The 18,934-nt window shown below is 46.1% G+C and overlaps 1 protein-coding gene across 1 annotated transcript in view; it reads right to left on the minus strand.

Annotated features, from left to right (window-relative positions):
• The window catches only part of capns1b (calpain, small subunit 1 b), a 64,885-nt gene extending 46,254 nt beyond the window's left edge, over positions 1-18,631 (minus strand). Inside the window, exons 1-2 of the mRNA XM_043681035.1 lie at positions 18,572-18,631; positions 17,768-17,888 (exon numbers count right to left, since the gene is read on the minus strand). Coding sequence (XP_043536970.1) covers positions 17,768-17,856 — 89 coding nt within the window. The 5' untranslated portion in view covers positions 17,857-17,888; positions 18,572-18,631. The remainder of the gene's footprint in view (positions 1-17,767; positions 17,889-18,571) is intronic.
• Positions 18,632-18,934: the final 303 nt, after the last annotated feature.

Here is an 18,934-nt window from a genome sequence, read left to right on the forward strand (position 1 = left end):
GGATTGCACCTGAATTGGAAGGGGACTAATATCCTGGCAGGGAGATTTGCTAGAGCTGCTCAGGAGGATTTAAGCTAGTGAGGTGAGAGGGTGGGACCCAGGGAAATAGTGAGGAAAAAGATCAGTCTCAGACTGGTACAGTTGAGAAAAGAAGCGAGTCAAACAGTCAGAGCAGGCGGGACAAAGCAGAGGACAAGGTAGGACTGATAAATTAACTGCATTTATTTCAATGCAAGGGGCCTAACAGGGAAGGCAGATGAACTCAGGGCATAGTTAGGAACATGGGACTGGGATATCACAGCAATTAAAGAAACGTGGCTCGGGATGGGCAGGACTGGCAGCTTAATGTTCCAGGATACAAATGCTACAGGAAAGACAGTAAAGAAGGCAAGAGAGGAGGGGGGAGTGGCATTTTTGATTACGGAAATTGGGGGAGGATACTCCCGGAAACACATCCAGGGAAGTTATCTGGGTGAAACTGAGAAGTAAGAAAGGGATGATCACCTTATTAGGATGGTATTATAGACCCCCCCAATAGACAGAAGGAAATTGAGAAATAAATTTGTAAGGAGATCTCCGTTTTCTGTAAGAATAATACGGTGATTATGGTAGGGGATTTTCACTTTCCAAACATAGACTGGGACTGCCATAGTGTTAAGGGTTTAGATGGAGAGGAATGTGTTAAGTGTGTGGCTTTGCCAGATGTATGAGCCCGAGACACTAATCGTTCGGAATTCCTATTTTCTGATTCAGTATGTGGGTGTACCTATTAGAGAAGGTGCAAAACTTGACCTACTCTTGGGAAATAAGGCAGGGCAGGTGACTGAGGTGTCAGTGGGGGAGCACTTTGGGGCCAGTGACCATATTTCTATTAGATTTAAAATAGTCATGGAAAAGGATAGACCAGATCTGAAAGTTGAAGGTCTAAACTTGAGAAAGGCCAATTTTGACGGTATTAGGCAAGAACTTTCTAAACTGGAAATGTGTTGCTGGAAGAGCGCAGCAGGTCAGGCAGCATCCAGGGAACAGGAGAATCAGTGGGGGAGCACTTTGGGGTCAGTGACCATATTTCTATTAGATTTAAAATAGTCATGGAAAAGGATTGACCAGATCTGAAAGTTGAAGGTCTAAACTGGAGAAAGGCCAATTTTGACGGTATTAGGCAAGAACTTTCTAAAGCTGATTGAGGGCAGATGTTCGCAGGTAAAGGGACGGCTGAAAAATGGGAAGCCTTCAGAAATTAGATAATGAGAATCCAGGGAAAGTATATTCCTATTAGAGTGAAAGTAAAGGCTGGTAGGTGTAGGGAATGCTGAATGACTAAACAAATTAAGGGTTTGGCTAAGAAAAAGAAAGAAGCATATGTCAGGTATAGACAGGATAGATCGAGTGGACCCTTAGAAGAGTATAAAGGCAGTAGGAGAGTATACTTAAGAGGGAAATCAGGAGGGCAAAAAGGGGACATGAGACAGCTTTGGCAAATAGAATTAAGGAGAATCCAAAGGGTTTTTACAAATACATTAAAGACAAAAGGGTAACTTGGGAGAGAATAGGGCCCCTCAAACATCAGCAAGGCAGCCTTCGTGTGGAGCCGTACGAGATGGGAGAGCTACTAAAGAGTATTTTGCATCAGTGTTTACTGTGGAAAAGGACATGGAAGATATAGAAAGTAGAAAAATAGATGGTGACATCTTGAAAAATGTCGATATTACAGAGGAGGAAGTGCTGGATGTCTTGAAACACATAAACATAGATAGATCCCCAGGACCTGACCAGAACTCTGTGAGAAGCTAGGGAAGTGATACCCTTGCTGAGATGTTTGCATCATCGATAGTCACAGGTGAGGAGCCGGAAGACTGGAGGTTGGCTAACGTAGTGCCACTGTTTAAGAAAGGTGGTAAGGACAAGCCAGGGAACTGTAGAACAGTAAGCCTGAGGTCAGTGGTGGGCAAGCTGTTGGAGGGAATCCTGAGGGATAGGATGTACGTGTATTTGGAAAGGCAAGGACTGATTAGGGATAGTCAACATGGCTTTGTGCGTGAGAAATCATGTCTCACAAACTTGATTGTGTTTGAAGTAACAATGAGGATTGATGAGGGCAGAGCAGTAGATGTGATCTATATGGACTTCAGTGAGGTACTCGACAAGGTTCCCCATGGGGGACTGGTGAGCAAGGTTCGATCTCATGGAATACAGAGAGAACTAGCCATTTGGATACAGAACTGGCTCGAAGGTAGAAGACAGAGGTTGGTGGTGGAGGGTTGTTCTTCAGACTGGAGGCCTGTGACCAGTGGAGTGCCACAAGGATCGGCGCTGGGTCCACTACTTTTTGTCATTGATATAAATGATTTGGATGCGAGCATAAGAGGTACAATTAGCAAGTTTGCAGCTGACACCAAAATTGGAGGTGTAGTGGGTAGCGAAGAGGGTTACCTCAGATTACAACAGGATCTGGACCAGATGGGCCAATGGGCTGAGAAGTGGCAGATGGAGTTTAATTTAGATAAATGCGACGTGCTGCAATTTGGGAAAGCAAATCTTCGCAGGACTTATACACTTAATGGTAAGATCCTAGGGAGTGTTGCTGAACAAAGAGACCTTGGAGTGCAGGTTCATAGCTCCTTGAAAGTAGAGTCGCAGGTAGATAGGATAGTGAAGGTGTTTGGTATGTTTACCTTTATTGGTGAGATTGTTGAGTACAGGAGTTGGGAGGTCGTGTTGCAACTGTACAGGAAATTGATTCGGCCACTTTTGGAATATTGCATGCAATTGCAACCTCCTTCCTATTGGAAGGATGTTGTGAAACCTCAAAGGGTTCAGAAAAGATTTACAAGGGTGTTGCCTGGGTTGGAGGATTTGAGCTATAGGCAGAGGTTGAATAGGTTGGGGCTGTTTTCCCTGGAGGGTCAGAGGTGACAGGTGATCTTATAGAGGTTTATAAAACCATGAGGGGCATGGATAGGGTAAATAGACAAGGTCTTTTCCCTGCGATGGGGGAGTCCAGAACTAGAGAGCATAAGTTTAGGTTGAGAGGGGATAGGTATAAAAGAGATCTAAGGGGCAACATTTTCACGCAGAGGGTGTACGTGTATGGAATGAGCTGCCAGAGGAAGTGGTGGAGGCTGGGTACAATTGCAATATTTAAGAGGCATCTGGATGGGTATATGAATAGGAAGAGTTTAGATAGATATGAGCCAAGTGCTGGCAAATTGGACTAGATTAGGTTGGGATATCTGGTCGGCATGGACGAGTTAGACTGAAGGATCTGTTTCCATCCTGGAGATCTCTATGACTCTAAGACTCTATACACAGTTAGATGGGAGGAGACCATTATTAACAATGAATCAGCCTTATGGTATGTCTGCAGGCAACCACACCCTAGAATGATGGTTCTATTGGAGTATGTTGCTTGAATTCTTTAGTGTGATTTCCCAGTGAGCACTTTAAACGCTGCCCACTGGGTTAGCAATCCTAAACCCTCAGCTAATGTTCTGGGGACCGGGCTTCCAATCCGATCAAGGCCGATATTGAAATTCAAATTCAATAAAAATGACCTGGATTAAAGGAGCTGGTCTCATGGTGACCACAGAGCTACCTGGTACATTCATTCATTCCAAGGAAGAAAATCTGATTTACACGTGACTCCAGACCCACAGAGATGCCTTTCCTGCCCACTGGCCTAACCAGCGATACCATGTCCCATTTTTAAAACAAAATTGTTGCCTCTGCTAAGAGAAACTGGTCCTTCCTGTTCACTATACATGAGGCCTTCATCATTTTACTGATCCCATTTCAATCCTATCTCAACCTCCTCTATTACAGCCCTAGTCAAGTGTGTCTTTCCTAAGTGAATATTTTCCAGTCCAGTCCCCCCTTCTTCTCTGTTCCTCATCCAATTTGATCGGGTGCATCTTGTCATGTGGCCACTAAAACTGCACACCATTCTCTAGCTGTGGAACAATTTGTGTTTAGTTCTGAAAAAATGTAATGCCAGACTCAAAGTGTTAACTGTGTTTCACTCTCCACAAATGCTGCCATACCTGCTGAGCTTCTCTAATGCAGTTTCTCTCTGCGGCATCCACACTACTTGGCTTTTATTTTAGAATGTTACACAATTTTAGTATCACCTGTCTGTTCTGCCATTGGCCGAGCCAAAGAAAGGGCTGTGAGTTTGTGTAGCATGGTAGTACAGTGGTTAGCATTGCTGCCTCACAGCACCAGGGTTCAATTCCAGCCTTGCACCTCTGCACATTCACACTCATATCCCTCTAAACCCTTCCTATTCATATACCCATCCAGATGCCTTTTAAATGTTGTAATTGTACCAGCCTCCACCACTTCCTCTGGCAGCTCATTCCATGCACATGCCACCCTCTGGGTTTCCTTTGGATGCTCTGGTTTCCTCCACAGTATGAAAATATGTAGGTTCAGTGCCATATGTATGTTCAACTGCCATTCCTGATGAAGGGCTTATGCCCAAAACATTGATTCTCCTGTTCCTTGAATGCTGCCTGGCCTGCTGCATTTTTCCAGCACCACACTCTCGATGTTAAATTGTCCTGTAGTTTTCCGGTTAACTGTGGTCAATTTGGGGTGGGATTTAGAGGGCCAGTGCAGAGTAAATGTGCTGAATTACCTCTATCTGCGCTGCATTGTCTCCCCTTAGAAACAAAAGCAGTGACTGTTTTGTTAGATAGTTGTAATTAAATGTGATTTTTAATGGGCTCCACCCAACCCTAAGACTTTGCCCATTGAGCAACTGAGTACAATCACTTTCAGGACTTTCACAAACATTCACACCCATGGGAGTGTAAGATCCAATCATCAGCAGACCACATAGTATTGATGTTCAAATAAAAATAGAAAATGCTGGAAATACTAAGCAGGTGTGGCAGCAGTGAGTGGGCACAGGTATTTTGAATTAGATTTTGAATTAGATTACCTACAGTGTGGAAACAGGCCCTTCGGCCCAACAAGTCCACACCGACCCGCCGAAGCGTAACCCACCCAGACCCATTCTCCTACATTTACCCCTTACCTAACACTACAGGCAATTTAGCGTGGCCAATTCACCTAACCTGCACTTTTTTGGATTGTGGGAGGAAACCGGAGCACCCGGAGGAAACCCACGCAGTCACGGGGAGAACGTGCAAACTCCACACAGTCAGTCGCCTGAGGCGGGAATTGAACCCGGGTCTCTGGCGCTGTGAGGCTGCAGTGCTAACCACTGTGCCACCGTGCCGCCCACCTTCAGGTACTGACTGAAGGAATGGAATTTTTGTTAAAGGTTTAATAAGCACAATTTACATAAGGAAATATTAAAGGTACACAGACACACAATCTCTATCTCTCTCTGATACACACACAGCACAATCTCTATCTCTCTTTCTCTCATACACACATAGCACAATCTCTATCTCTCTTTCTCTCTCTGATACACACACAGCACAATCTCTATCTTTCTCTCTCTGATACACACACAGCACAATCTCTATCTCTCTTTCTCTCTCTGATACACACACAGCACAATCTCTATCTCTCTTTCTCTCTCTGATACACACACAGCACAATCTCTATCTCTCTCTCTCTCTCTGATACACACACAGCACAATCTCTATCTCTATCTCTCTCTGATACACACACAGCACAATCTCTCTCTCTCTCTGATGCACACACAGAGCACTTGACTTTCAATGATGCTACTACTAGCTACCTACTGAATCCGCAACAATTAACATCCATATATTCATTGATAAGAAACCAAACTGGACTGGCCACACAAATACAATGGCTACAAGAGCAGGTCAGGGGCTAGGAATCCTGCAACAAGTGAGACACCTCCTACTTTCCAAAGCCTATCCATCTTCCATAAGACACAAGTCAGGAGTGTGATGGAATACTCCCCACCTACCTGTATGAGAGCAGCTCCTACACCACCCACAATGCTTGACACCATCCAGGACAAAGAAGCCTGCTTGATTGGCACCAAATCCACAAACATTCACTCCCTCCAGCTCTCAAGCACAGTAGCAGCAATGTGTACCATCTTCAAGATTCACCGCAGAAATTCACTAAAGTTCCTAGTCAGCACCCACCAAACCAATGACCAATATCATCTAAAAGGACAAGCCAACAGATATATAGGAATACCACCAATTGCAAATTCCCATAACATTTGTCAACCATCCTTTCGGGGCAGCACAGTGGCTCAGTGGATAGCACTGCTGCCTCACGCCGCCAGGGACCCGGGTTCGATCCCAGCTTCGGGCGATTATCTGTGTGGAGTTTGCACCTTCTCCCCGTGTCTGCGTGGGTTTCCTCCAGGTGCTCTGGTTTCCTCCCACAGTCCAAAGATGTGCAGGTCAGGTGAATTGGCCAAGCTAAATTGCCCGTAGTGTTAGGTGTATTATTCAGAGGGAAATGGGTCTGGGTGGGTTGATCTTCGGAGGGTCGGTGAGGACTTGTTGGGCCAAAGGGCCTGTTTCCACACTATAGGGAATCTAATCTAACCTAATGCTGACTTGGGAAAATATCACCGTTCCTTCAGTGTCATGGAATCAAAATTCTAATCCTCTTTCTCTAATAGCAATGTGGATGTATTTCTGCCAAATTGACCTCCTTCCCACTTCTCCCATCCATCACACAGATCCATTGCAGGGATTCACTGCAGCTCTGTCATATCAGAGGGAAACTAGACACATCCCCTTCTTGTAGCACTTAGCTGCCATAAGATTGGTTTGAATTTCTAGTGTGAACATTAGTGAGTGAGTGGGTGAACATTCAGAGTGGATAGGTCAGTGACTTATCAGCTGGGTAAGCTGGTAAGTGGGTGAGTGTGTATTTTCACCAGGGGCTAGTTCGGTCCCCCAGGGGGTGGTGGGACAATGCCAAATCTGGTCAGGTGTTACGATGACAGTCATTCGGGCGACTGCCCTGCCATTGAAAGCCCACAGTCCTGCCACAGCCTCAACTCCTGCGCTGGGCCCACAAACGTCAGAGACCGCCCAGCCCACACATTCGGTTTCAGCGCCAACACTGGCCACTAGACTCACAATCACTGCTGTTATCAGCTCGCTAAAGGCTCTCTCTCCCCCTGCTGGGCCCAGTATCCCCCGACAAAGGAGCCAACTCCACTCTCTTTCCCGATGCTGGACCCAGTCCTCCCCCAACCAAGGATCCAACTCCACTCTCTCTCCCCCTGTTGTGCTCAGTCTCCCCAATCAGCCAACTCCACTCTCTCTCCCCATGCTGGGCTCAGTCTCCCAAGGAGCCAACTCCACTCTCTCTCCCCCTGCTGGGCTCAGTACCCCCCCCCCCCCCCCCCGCCCAACGCCCCAACTCCACTCCACTCTCCCCATGCTGGGCTCAGTCTCCCCAAGGAGCCAACTCCACTCTCTCTCCCCATGCTGGGCTCAGTCTCCCAAGGAGCCAACTCCACTCTCTCTCCCCATGCTGGGCTCAGTCTCCCAAGGAGCCAACTCTCTCCCCATGCTGGGCTCAGTCTCCCCAGTGACCCAACTCCACTCTCTCTCCCCATGCTGGGCTCAGTCTCCCCAAGGAGCCAACTCCACTCTCTCTGCCCTTGCTGGGCTCAGTCTCCTCAATGAGCCAACTCCACTCTCTCTCCCCTTGCTGGGCTCAGTCTCCCCCCGACCAAGGAGCCAACTCCGCTCTCTCTCCCCATGCTGGGCTCAGTCTCCCCAAGGCACCAACTCCACTCTCACTCCCCATGCTGGGCTCAGTCTCCCCAAGGAGCCAATTCCGCTCTCTCTCCCTATGCTGGGCTCAGTCTCCCCAAGGAGACAACTCCGCTCATGCTTGTGAGGCCAGCCCACTCAGTGTTGTGAAATAGTTTGGGAAGGTAGGGTGGGAAGGTAGGGTGGTTTTGGGGTGAAGACAAGAGTTGAGAGGTCTTTGTGAATGAGGGAGAGTCAATTGTACAGGGCGCTTGTTAGATGAGCTGTTTTTATGTTCAACATTTCCTGGGTAAATACCACAAAACTATCCAAACAGCACAATCTCTCACAGTCAGACACCACAGCTCAATCTCTCACAGCCAACTCCACACTCTCTCCCCACGCTGGGCTCAGTCTCCACCCGACCAAGGAGACAACTCCGCTCTCTCTGCCCATGCTTGTGAGGCCAGCCCACTCAGTGTTGTGAAATAGTTTGGGAAGGTAGGGTGGTTTTGGGGTGAAGACAAGAGTTGAGAGGTCTTTGTGACTGAGGGAGAGTCAATTGTACAGGGCGCTTGTTAGATGAGCTGTTGTTATGTTCAACATTTCCTGGGTAAATACCACAAAACTATCCAAACAGCACAATCTCTCACAGTCAGACACCACAGCTCAATCTCTCACAAACACACACACTGACACATCATTATTTCTTTTTGAGACACACACAGCCTCACTCTCAGAGCATACTCACACACACACACACACAGCACAGTCAAATGCTATCACTCACATACACACACCCTCTGTCTCACATACATACATCACATTCTCTCTCTCACTCACATACAGCCCACTCTCTCTCTTTCACACACACACACACACACACTCATTTCCCCCCTCCAAAAACAGTCACATGGACATTCTCTGTCTCTCTCACACACAGTAAGGCACAGTGTGAATACTTGGTAAAGCTGGGAATAAGCTAGCAAGAAATAGTGCGGGAGGGCCCTGATGAGTGCACTTACGGAACAAATATCGTTAAACGGGTCAAAATGAATACAATGAGAATCTGTACCTTGATCTGGAGGTGCTGAAACACAAAGCTCCCAATCCTCATGGGAGCTCAGTGGGATTGTGGAGAGTGACAGTGGGCAAACTGAAATCAGTAAAAGGGAAACGGTGTCCTGTGAGTGGCTGTATTACAAGCACAGTTTGAATTAAATAGCTCCTTTGCTATACATTTGCCTACAAACAACCAGCGCACTTAGTATCATTGGTTTTTAAACCATCGCTATGGTCTACTGGGAAATGTCAGAGGTTCACACACAGCTGCCATCAAAAAAGCAAGAACTTACATTTATATAGCACCTTTCACAGCCTCAGAACATCTCAAAGCCCTTTGGTGTCAACAACATGTGTACACAGTGAGCTTTTTGGATTTCAAAATGTATTTTATTCATAAAAAATATCACGCACACAGTCACAAACTGTACAGTAGCATTGGAAACAAACATGTCTTACAAAAATTCTCAGTTTTGTGATGTACCATACTTGTGAGAATATCCAAGGCAACAGGCCCGGGGCGTTTTCAAATACCCAACCTAGCAAGATATTCTTTCTTGCGCTAAAAATGAGGAGTAATCGGGTCCTTCTTGACCCTTACACCCAAACTCCTCTCCATTGTCCCTGTCACTCCAGTACGTTTGACCGGAGACAATGGGTCAGAGTACCTGTACAGACCTTGCACTTGGGGCATGTTGAAGATCCCCCTGGTTTAAATTTTAACAAACAGTCCGGTGCCAAGTGGACCCTGTGGAGAATCTTCAACTGTAAAACATTGGTCCTATTACAAATTGATATCATTCTTTCATTTTCCCAAATATCTTCCCATGCCCCTGAGGAGACTTCAACACCTAGCTCTCTCTCCCATACCCTGCAGAGTCAATCAAACTTATCTGAGGGGACACCTCAGATTGATGATGTAAAGTGCTGACAGATAATATTCTCTTTCTTCTCAATGTTGGATTTGTCAGGTTCAGTCAAAAGTGTAGTCTTTTTTTGAAAATAACGCAAGAGGTCCCTATTAGATAGCTCGTATTTCTGTGTTAACTGATCGAAGGATATCATTGTGTCTCCCTCAAATAAATCGCTAATGCAAGACACACCCCTAACCACCCAATGTTTGAATCCTGAATCTATTAGCCCCACTAAAGGTGTAAACAAAGATGTTTTGCCAATATTGCCTTCCCTCTGCCGAATTGCCCTCCATGCTTTAACAGTATTGATAACTATTGGGTTATGGCAATATTCCTTAACTATCCTCATTTTGTCCAAAAACAAGAAGCTGGTAAGGGGGCACACTGCTTGGAGGTTTTGATATCTAACCATTTTGAAAGAGGGTCCCCACGAGCCCAATCATTGACGTATGATAAAAGCAAGCTTAGTTGGTAGTTGTTAATGTCTGCGAGATCCACTCCCCCCAATCTGTGAGGTAGTTGCAGTTGAGCTAACTTAATGAGGGACCGCTTACAATGCCAGATAATGGAGCTGAACCAGTCGCTAGTGTCCTGGATATTTGCTTATTGAAAATCAGGGGAACCATCCAAACAGGGTATAGCAAACGGGGGAGAATATTTATCTTAATAAGCGCTATCTGACTCAACCCTGAGACCGGATGCGCCTCCCATCTTTGAAGGTCTTGTTAGATTTTGTCAAATAATTGAACAAAATTGGCTTTGAACAGCCGATCCAAAACTGGGGCAACGAAAATGCCCAAATACACAAACCCCCCCCCGTGACCACTTAAATGGGAATCAATATTTGCCCTCAACACCTTTCATAAGGCCACCCATAGGCATAGCCTCTGATTTAGCAAAATTAATCTTGTATCCCAAAATGGCACCAAATGCGCAAATGCATTGAATCAGGTGAGGCACTGAAACTGCTGGATTTGATGAAAAAATTAGGACATTGTCCGCATACAACAAAATCTTAGGTAATTTTGACCCCACTTCTGGAGCTGATACATTAGGATCCCCACAACTGGCCTCCACCAATGGTTCAATCACCAACATAAAAAGCAGTGGTAAAAGGGGACAGTCCTGCCAGCTGCCCCTAAAAAAAATGTTAAAATTACTTGACCGTATCCCATTAGTGATGACCGCAGTGAGAGGGCCACTGTAGAGAATCTTTACCCGTCTTATAAAGAGTTTGCGCAAACCCAACTGCTCCAGAGTATAGAAAAGGCACGGCCACTCAACTCTGTCACATGCCTTCTCTGCATGTGACCAATCACCAATCCCTGTAATGACCGTTGCTGACATACTTAAGTTACATTAAGCAGCTTCCGAACATTATTGGAGAACTCCAGCCCTCTATGAAGCCTGTTTGGTCCTCTTTAACAATAGTGGGTAACACAGTCTCTAACCTTAACGCAAGAGACTTAGAGAAGATTTTAAAGTCCACATTTTGGAGTGAAATGGGACTGTATGAAGTACAATCCTCCGGGACCTTCTCTTTATTAAGAATAAGTGAAATATTGGCCTCTCTCAGAGATGGCGGGAAACAATCATGGCTGTATGAGTCATTAAACATATTGAGCATCGGGCCTGACAGTATGCTTATAACCCCTTATAGAATTCCACTCTGAAGCTGCCTCACAGCTTCCTGCATCTCTTGCTCTGATAAGGGAGCATTGAGAAAAGACTCTTGTTTGAGGGTCATGCCTGGGAGCTCCAGATCCTTAAAAAAAAGATTCCATCTTTGCCCGACCCTCCTCACAACCCTCAGATTGATGTAAGATTAGATTAGATTACTTACAATGTGGAAACAGGCCCTTCGGCCCAACAAGTCCACACCGACCCGCCGAAGCGCAACCCACCCATCCCCTAACCTAACACTACGGGCAATTTAGCATGGCCAATTCACCTGACCTGCACATCTTTGGATTGTGGGAGGAAACCGAAGCACCCAGAGGAAACCCACGCAGACACGGGGAGAATGTGCAAACTCCACACAGTCAGTCGCCTGAGGCGGGAATTGAACCCGGGTCTCTGACGCTGTGAGGCAGCAGTGCTAACCACTGTGCCACCGTGCCGCCCCTTTTAACTTAGAGTAAAATCTCTGGTATGCCCATTAATCTTTTTGGAGTCACACGTTAAGTTCCCAGACCCTTCCCTAATCGCCGTAATGGCTTGAAGGGCATTCCTTTGCCTGGCGAGATATGCTAAATATTTGCCTGGCCTATCTCCGTGCTCATATAACCTGTCACCACGCTCAGCAAAAGGTAAGCTCCTTCTTTGCCATCTGTGTGAGCACAGTACTCAATGCAGACCGCAGCGCTGTACCCATCCTTTGGTATAACGCAACTTAAAAATTGAAAGTACACATCTCAACTGCCACCAAACATAGTTTACACCCAATTATTACCAATAGAAACAAATATATATAGGAAAAGAAAGCTCCAACTGGATTTCCTGTTTTTTTTGTAAGACATACCCAAACAACACTACTATTTGTACATAACATTGTTCAGATTGGGTTAATTTGTCCACAAAGTCTCTTGTCTTCTCTGACGTGTAAAAGAGAGATGTACGGATCCATCTAAGGTGATCCAAAGCACTGCTGGGTACCTCAGGGAGTATTGAATTCCAAGCTCCCTCAGTCTTCTCTTGACACCGTCATAAGATTTTCATTTCTGGATCACCGCCGCTGAGAAGTCCTGGAAGAACATGATCCTAAAAGCCTCATAAATTAGGGCCTTTGGATCCTTCCCCTGGATTCTGGAAGCTTCCACAATTCTCTCCTTATGGCTATGGTGATGAAACCGCACCAGGAGAGGACGAGGACGAGGACATTGACCCAAACTTGACCTCCGCGCTGTGACCCAGTGAGCCCTCTCAATCTCCAAGCCTCTCATGCCTAGCCTCCAAGTTCAGACATTTCGACAGCCAGCCCTCAATAAATTCCGCAGGCTGCTCACCTTTCTTAGCCCCAGGCAGACCGATGACCTGAATGTTTTTTTCTCCTGCCCATTCACGTGATCATCCACTTGGTTGCGCAAATTACAGACCTGCGTCTCCAGGGCTTCTGTAGCATGATAGAGATTGGGGCCAGCTTCTCCTCTGTCTGTTTATGCAGCATCTTGTTGGACTTTGCAAGCTTCTTCACCAGGGCTTGGAAAGTAACTGACACCAAGGATCCTGCAGGCTGGGCCCCGGGCCCAGACTTGGACACTCCTCCTCCCTTCTTCAGCATCGCTAGACGACAAGAAATGCAGGTAAGTTTAATTTTTAGTTTCCTGGGACTCCCCTACCTTTCTAGAGTACCAGGATATCGCAATAATCCGGGAAGGGTGGGTTAAAAGCTTGTCCTGCTTGTGTCACGGTGCAGAGCTCTGCAACGCGATCCTCTCAGATTGCCGCCATCTTGGCATTTGGACGGGTACTTTAAATTCAAGGCTACAGGCCCAGTGCTGGAAAGTGGGACCTGTGTAGATTATGTATTTCTGGCAGTACAGACTCGATAGGCCAAAGAGCCTCCTCTTGTCTGTGTGATTCAATGAATGCCGCACCAAAAGCTAGGCCTCCATCTTTTCTTCCAGAAAGATACCATGGCACCATCACCACCACTCCATGGCACCCTGCCAATTTCCCAGCCAACATCAACACAGATTAGATCATTACCATATTGCTGTTTGATCATGACTGCATTGTTTGTTCGATCTTGCTGTGTGCTGCTTGTGACACACAAATCAGAGGATTTAAACACCGACAGTAAGCCATAAACTCACTCACTCAAGCAGATTTATGTTCATTCTTCCAACCCCCTCAGAATGAAGTTTGCATTGACAAGCTGCAAATCAATCATTTAATCAGCACTTATTCCATATGTAAGGTTGTGTTTTATTACAGGTGCAAATACAAACTTCCAGTTCCTCAATTCTTCCTGAACATGTTCTAAATTTGCATAATGCTATCCTGGTTATGCAAATGAAGCTGTGGTCAGTCAAAAGGATATATATCCACCACACTGCATCAAGATCTAGTGTACAAAACAATGGAGTGTTCACAGAATCAGACATTTACGGCATGAGGCCATTCAGCCAGGTCTATGCTGGTCAAAGATCTGACTCGAACTATGGATATGCACATCAAGGTCCCTCTGATCTTCAATACACTCCAGGATCCAAGCATTCCAAGTGTCATCCCTCACCTTGTTTGCCCTCCACAAGTGCATGAGCCCAGAGTTTTGTCAGATTGAATTCCATCTGCCACCACTGTGCCTGACTGTCCTGTCAGTTGTGGAAAATGGCGGTCTGACTGGTGCAGTGTCAAACACCTGATGGAAAAGCTGTCAGGACCTGTCCTCTACTGAGCTGTCATGTAACTAACCTCAGGGAAAGGCTCAGCAGCTCATTACAAGAAAAAAATGTGGAAGAACCAACTCTGTTAAAAGCCACACCTGCCGCTGGAAGAGGCCGAGTTACTCATAAGTGCACACCCCTCTTTTAATTGTTGGCACAGGGGGGCCCCCTTGTGGTGCAGGGGCCGTGCTTCTGCCTCTGGACCAGAGATGCCTGGCTTCAAGTCCCATCTGCTCCTGACATGCGTAATAATATCTCTGAACAAGTTGATTAGAAAAATAGGTTAATTTTTAAAATGCAACAATCCCACAGATGTTCTCAGGCTGGATACTGCACGATGATAACTTTCCTGTAAATTTCCTCACCTCTTTATCCCAGCAATAGGAGAGGAGGCCATTGGGCCCATCCAGCCTTCCCTAAAACTCAAATGATCACAACTGATTTTCTAGCTGAATGCCATACTCCCCTGTTCTCCCCATACCTCTTGACAGCTTTAACACTCAGACCTCAACTTCAGAAAGACATTGGTTCAGTGACTTGACCTCTACAACATAGACAATTCCACAGGGTGACTACCTTCCCAGTTAAAGACATTTCTCATTATTCCTAAAGGCCTACCCAATATCCTGGGACTGTAAACATCCAAGCCAGAGGACCCCTGCATCCAGTCTGTCCAGGCCTGTCAGAATTTTACACATCTCATGCCCCCACCCCACCCCCCACCATTCTTCTCAATGCTGGTGAACACCACCCCAGCCAAACCAATCTCACTTCCTGTAATCCCAGAAATCAGTCTGGTGAACCTTCACTGTATACTCTCCATGTCTACTATGTCCTGTCTCTGGGGAAAGAGACCAAACCTGCACATGGTTCTCCAGGTGTGGTCTCACCAAGTCCAGTAAAGTTACAGTAAGGTATCGCACTCCCTTAATTGGATCCTCTTGTAATGAAGGTCAAAGGGCGACTTGCCTTTCGAACTGTTGCTGCACCAGCATGCTTGCTTTGAGTAACTATTGTACAAGGAAATCTAGGTTTCTTTGTGCACTGATATTTCTCAATCCATCACCATTTTAATAATACTCGACAATTCATTTTTGCCACACCGCAGTAAATAACTTCACATTGATCCAGATTATGCTCGACCCACCAAGCATCTGACCACTCAATCAACTTGTCTAACTTGCTTTGAACTGTCTACAGCCTCCTCATCACTCACAATTCCTTTTTGTGTCATCAGCAAACTCGGAAATATTACATTTGATTTTCCCAAACAAATAAGTCAGATCATTGAAAATAGCTGGGATTCAGGTACTGGTCCAATTGTCACTGCCTTCCCCCTGAAAATGACCCACCTATTCCTGCAGTTTTCTGCTTACTAACTTATTCTCAATCAAGGCCTGTATATTACCACCAAACTTAAGTGCTTTGAAGTTATTATGCAGGACTTTAATCATAGTGTCCCCTGGTGTTGTAAAGGAGCAATGCTAACCACTGAGTCACTTTGCTACCATTGTGAAAAGCCTTCTGAAAATCCAAATACATTCTACTGGTTCTCCCTTATCTATTCTGTTAGTTTACATGCAAACAAAGTAAGGGTGTCTTGAGAATTCCATCACCCCCTCCCCACCCACCACATGGTCAGGACTTGGAAAAGAGATGGAGGTGGGTTCAACTGAGGCAGAGGGGATTGGAAGAACCTTTTGTTGCCTCATATATTCTCAAGTGCTCCCCAGCCAATGAATTACTTTAGAAACGCAGCAACTGCTGAAATGCAGAGAAACACATAATCTGAACACAGCGAGATCCTGCAAACACTGAGTTAATAACTGAGGACAGTTGTGTCGAGGGGACTTGGGGAGAGACAACCAAGCCAGGGGAGCAATGTTGATGGGGTCAGGGAGACAAAATTAGTGAAGAATTTCATACGGGGGAATGTGGCAAACAAATGTGAGAATTCGAATCCAATTTTTAAAAAACTCAACTTAAGAGTCTAATGATGACCCTGAATCCATTGTCTATTGTCAGAAAAACCCATCTGGCTCGTTAATGTCCTTTCAGAAGGAAACTGCCATCCTTACCTGGTCTGGCCTACATGTGACTCCAGACCCACAATACAGTTGTCTCTCAAATGCCCTCTGGGCAATTAGAGATGGGCAATAAATCTGGCCTTGGCAGCGATGCCCACCTCCCAGAAATGAATACAACATTTGTTTGGGCATCCTTGCAGAAACTGGTTCCCTCACAGTGCCCCAAACCCCTGCCAGAAAACCACCTGCCTACCACGGTGCTCAAAGTGTCCCTTATTATTTTCCCTCTGAGGGGGTCAGCCTGTTTTTAGGGAACCTGAAGCTACAAGCGATGCCAATATCCAGGGAGGTCTCTCTGCTGTGGCAGTAAATCTGGTCACACCAGTCAAAGATTGAGTTCTCTTCACTATCTTTACTCAGCTGCTGAGAGTATGACCATACCACAGAGAGCAGGAATCGGGCCATTCCCTCCTCTCAAGTCTTTTCAGGAAGTACTTTCCAAAAGAGACACAACCCACTGGAAAAGTCTTTGCCTCACCTCTTTTTAGATGGACAGACAATGACCCCGAGCTCTGGACTCACTGACAGGGGGAAAGATTATCTTTACAGCCACCCTGTCAAGATCCCTCAGATCTTATAGTTTATCAATCAAGCCACCTCATTCTTCAGAATATCAGTGCACAGAAGCCTAGACAGTCCAACCTTTCCCCATCACCTCTCCCCCACCATTCTGGCATATTAGTCTGGCAGACCTTCAGAATTACTCCAACGTGTTTACATTTTTCTTGGATTAAAAAAGAGGTCAACACTGTATTCCAATGGCCCATGCAATGCAGCAGAGATCTTCAAGAGCGCGCGCACACGCACACATTTCAACCAGCCATAATCACAGCTGGAAGGAGGTTACCTAAAACCTTTCATGACAAAGCTCACTCAAGCTTCCTATCCCCCGGTAAACAAACTTCACTGAACTAATCCCTCGCCCAAACCCCACCACATGGAGCAACACAGAGTTTAATCAGAAAATAAGCCATGAAATTAACCATCTTAATGGCTGATCTTTGCTCAAGTGATCAGCTTCGGTAATCGATTCCTTGGACCCAGTGTGCTCGGGTCAGTATCCAAATGGTAAACCAAATGGTCTTGTGGAGCAATGGTAGTGTCAGAAGCTCTGGGTTGAGTCTCTGTCAATAACATATCAGCACAGATTGATTGAAAATAATGCTAAATGGTCATTATTCCAAATGTGTCTGGAATTTAAAACTACAACAATGATATGGGCAGGGAATTGAGTTTGCAGAATTCTGTAATCAGCATGGGAAAATGCAATAGCCTGCCTTGTACTCAACTTCCTTCAATGCACTGCGATGTTTTCAATTTACAAACAGGCACCGCCAACAGGATACTGGAAGCTTTGATCCCAGACCAGATCCTGTACCCATAGGCCGGAGCTAAAACGCTTCTCAAATCGGATGAATTTTGGTGAGCACCAGAGTTGGTGAACCCCACCCATTCAAAACAATGTTAAACTGCATGTTCACTATGAGGCAGTTTGATGAACAGGGAGACAGTATTGCAAGTTTACACAAAGTAATTGAATCTTAAAAAGTGGCGAGAGGGTGGCTTGAAATAGTCAAGGTTGTCATTTTTGTTTGAAAACCCCCATCTGACTCAGGCAGGTTTTAAACGAAGTCGCTTACCCAATGACGCCGGCCAATCCCTGGAGTAATTGGCCCGAAAGGCCGCTGCTACCACCACCACCAGCTAAACCCTTCAAAATGCCGAACATGGCGAGGGTGAAGATTCAGACAAGTGCAAGAGCTGCAAAAAGACAGAGACATCAATCTAGAGCTTCAGCGAAATCCCAGGCCGGGACTAGGGATACAATGTAACAATCTCATCAGTTTCAGGGCCCGGACCTGGGAATACAATGTAACAATCCCGTCAGTTTCAGGGCCCGGGCCTGGGGATACAATGTAAACAATCCTGTCAGTTTCAGGGACCTGGCCTGGGGATACAATGTAACAATCGGCCTGGGGATACAATGTAACAATCCCGTCAGTTTCAGGGCCCGGCCTGGGGATACAATGTAACAATCCCGTCAGTTTCAGGGCCTGTCCTGGGGATACAATGTAACAATCCCATCAGTTTCAGGGCCTGTCCTGGGGATACAATGTAACAATCCCGTCAGTTTCAGGGCCCTGGCCTAGGGATACAATGTAACAATCCCGTCAGTTTCGGGGCTCGGCCTGGGGATACAATGTAACAATCCCGTCAGTTTCAGGGCCTCCGGGCCTGGTAATACAATGTAACAATCCCGTCAGTTTCAGGGCCCGGCCTGGGGATACAATGTAACAATCCCGTCAGTTTCAGGCCGGGACTGGGGATACAATGTAACAATCCTGTCAGTTTCAGAGGCCGAAATAGGACATTCATTATCTTAAAGAAACCTCACATTCAGGTTCGGTTTAAAGAGGCAATGTCACCCAGAGATCTCTCCTTACCGACTACAATCTAGCTGGAAAGTGAATGGCACAGCCTCTCGCTTTCTGTAGCCGGATTTGGGTGTGAAAAGCTGTCAATCCGGTTAGATTCTGGATTAGTGGTGCTGGATGAGCACAGCAGTTCAGGCAGTATCCAAGGAGCAGCGAAATCGACATTTCGGGCAAAAGCCCTTCATCAGAAATAAAGGCAGTGAGCCTGAAGCATGGAGAGATAAGCTAGAGGAGGGTGGGCATGGGGAGAAAGTAGCATAGAGTAGAATGGGTGAGTGGGGGTGGGGATGGAGGGGATGAAGGTGATAGGTCAGGGAGGAGAGGGTGGACTGGATAGGTGGAAAAGGAAATAGGCAGGTAGGACAAGTCTGG

Source organism: Chiloscyllium plagiosum, chromosome 41 (genome assembly GCF_004010195.1).
Source record: "Chiloscyllium plagiosum isolate BGI_BamShark_2017 chromosome 41, ASM401019v2, whole genome shotgun sequence".
NCBI classification, from domain to species: Eukaryota; Metazoa; Chordata; class Chondrichthyes; order Orectolobiformes; family Hemiscylliidae; genus Chiloscyllium; species Chiloscyllium plagiosum.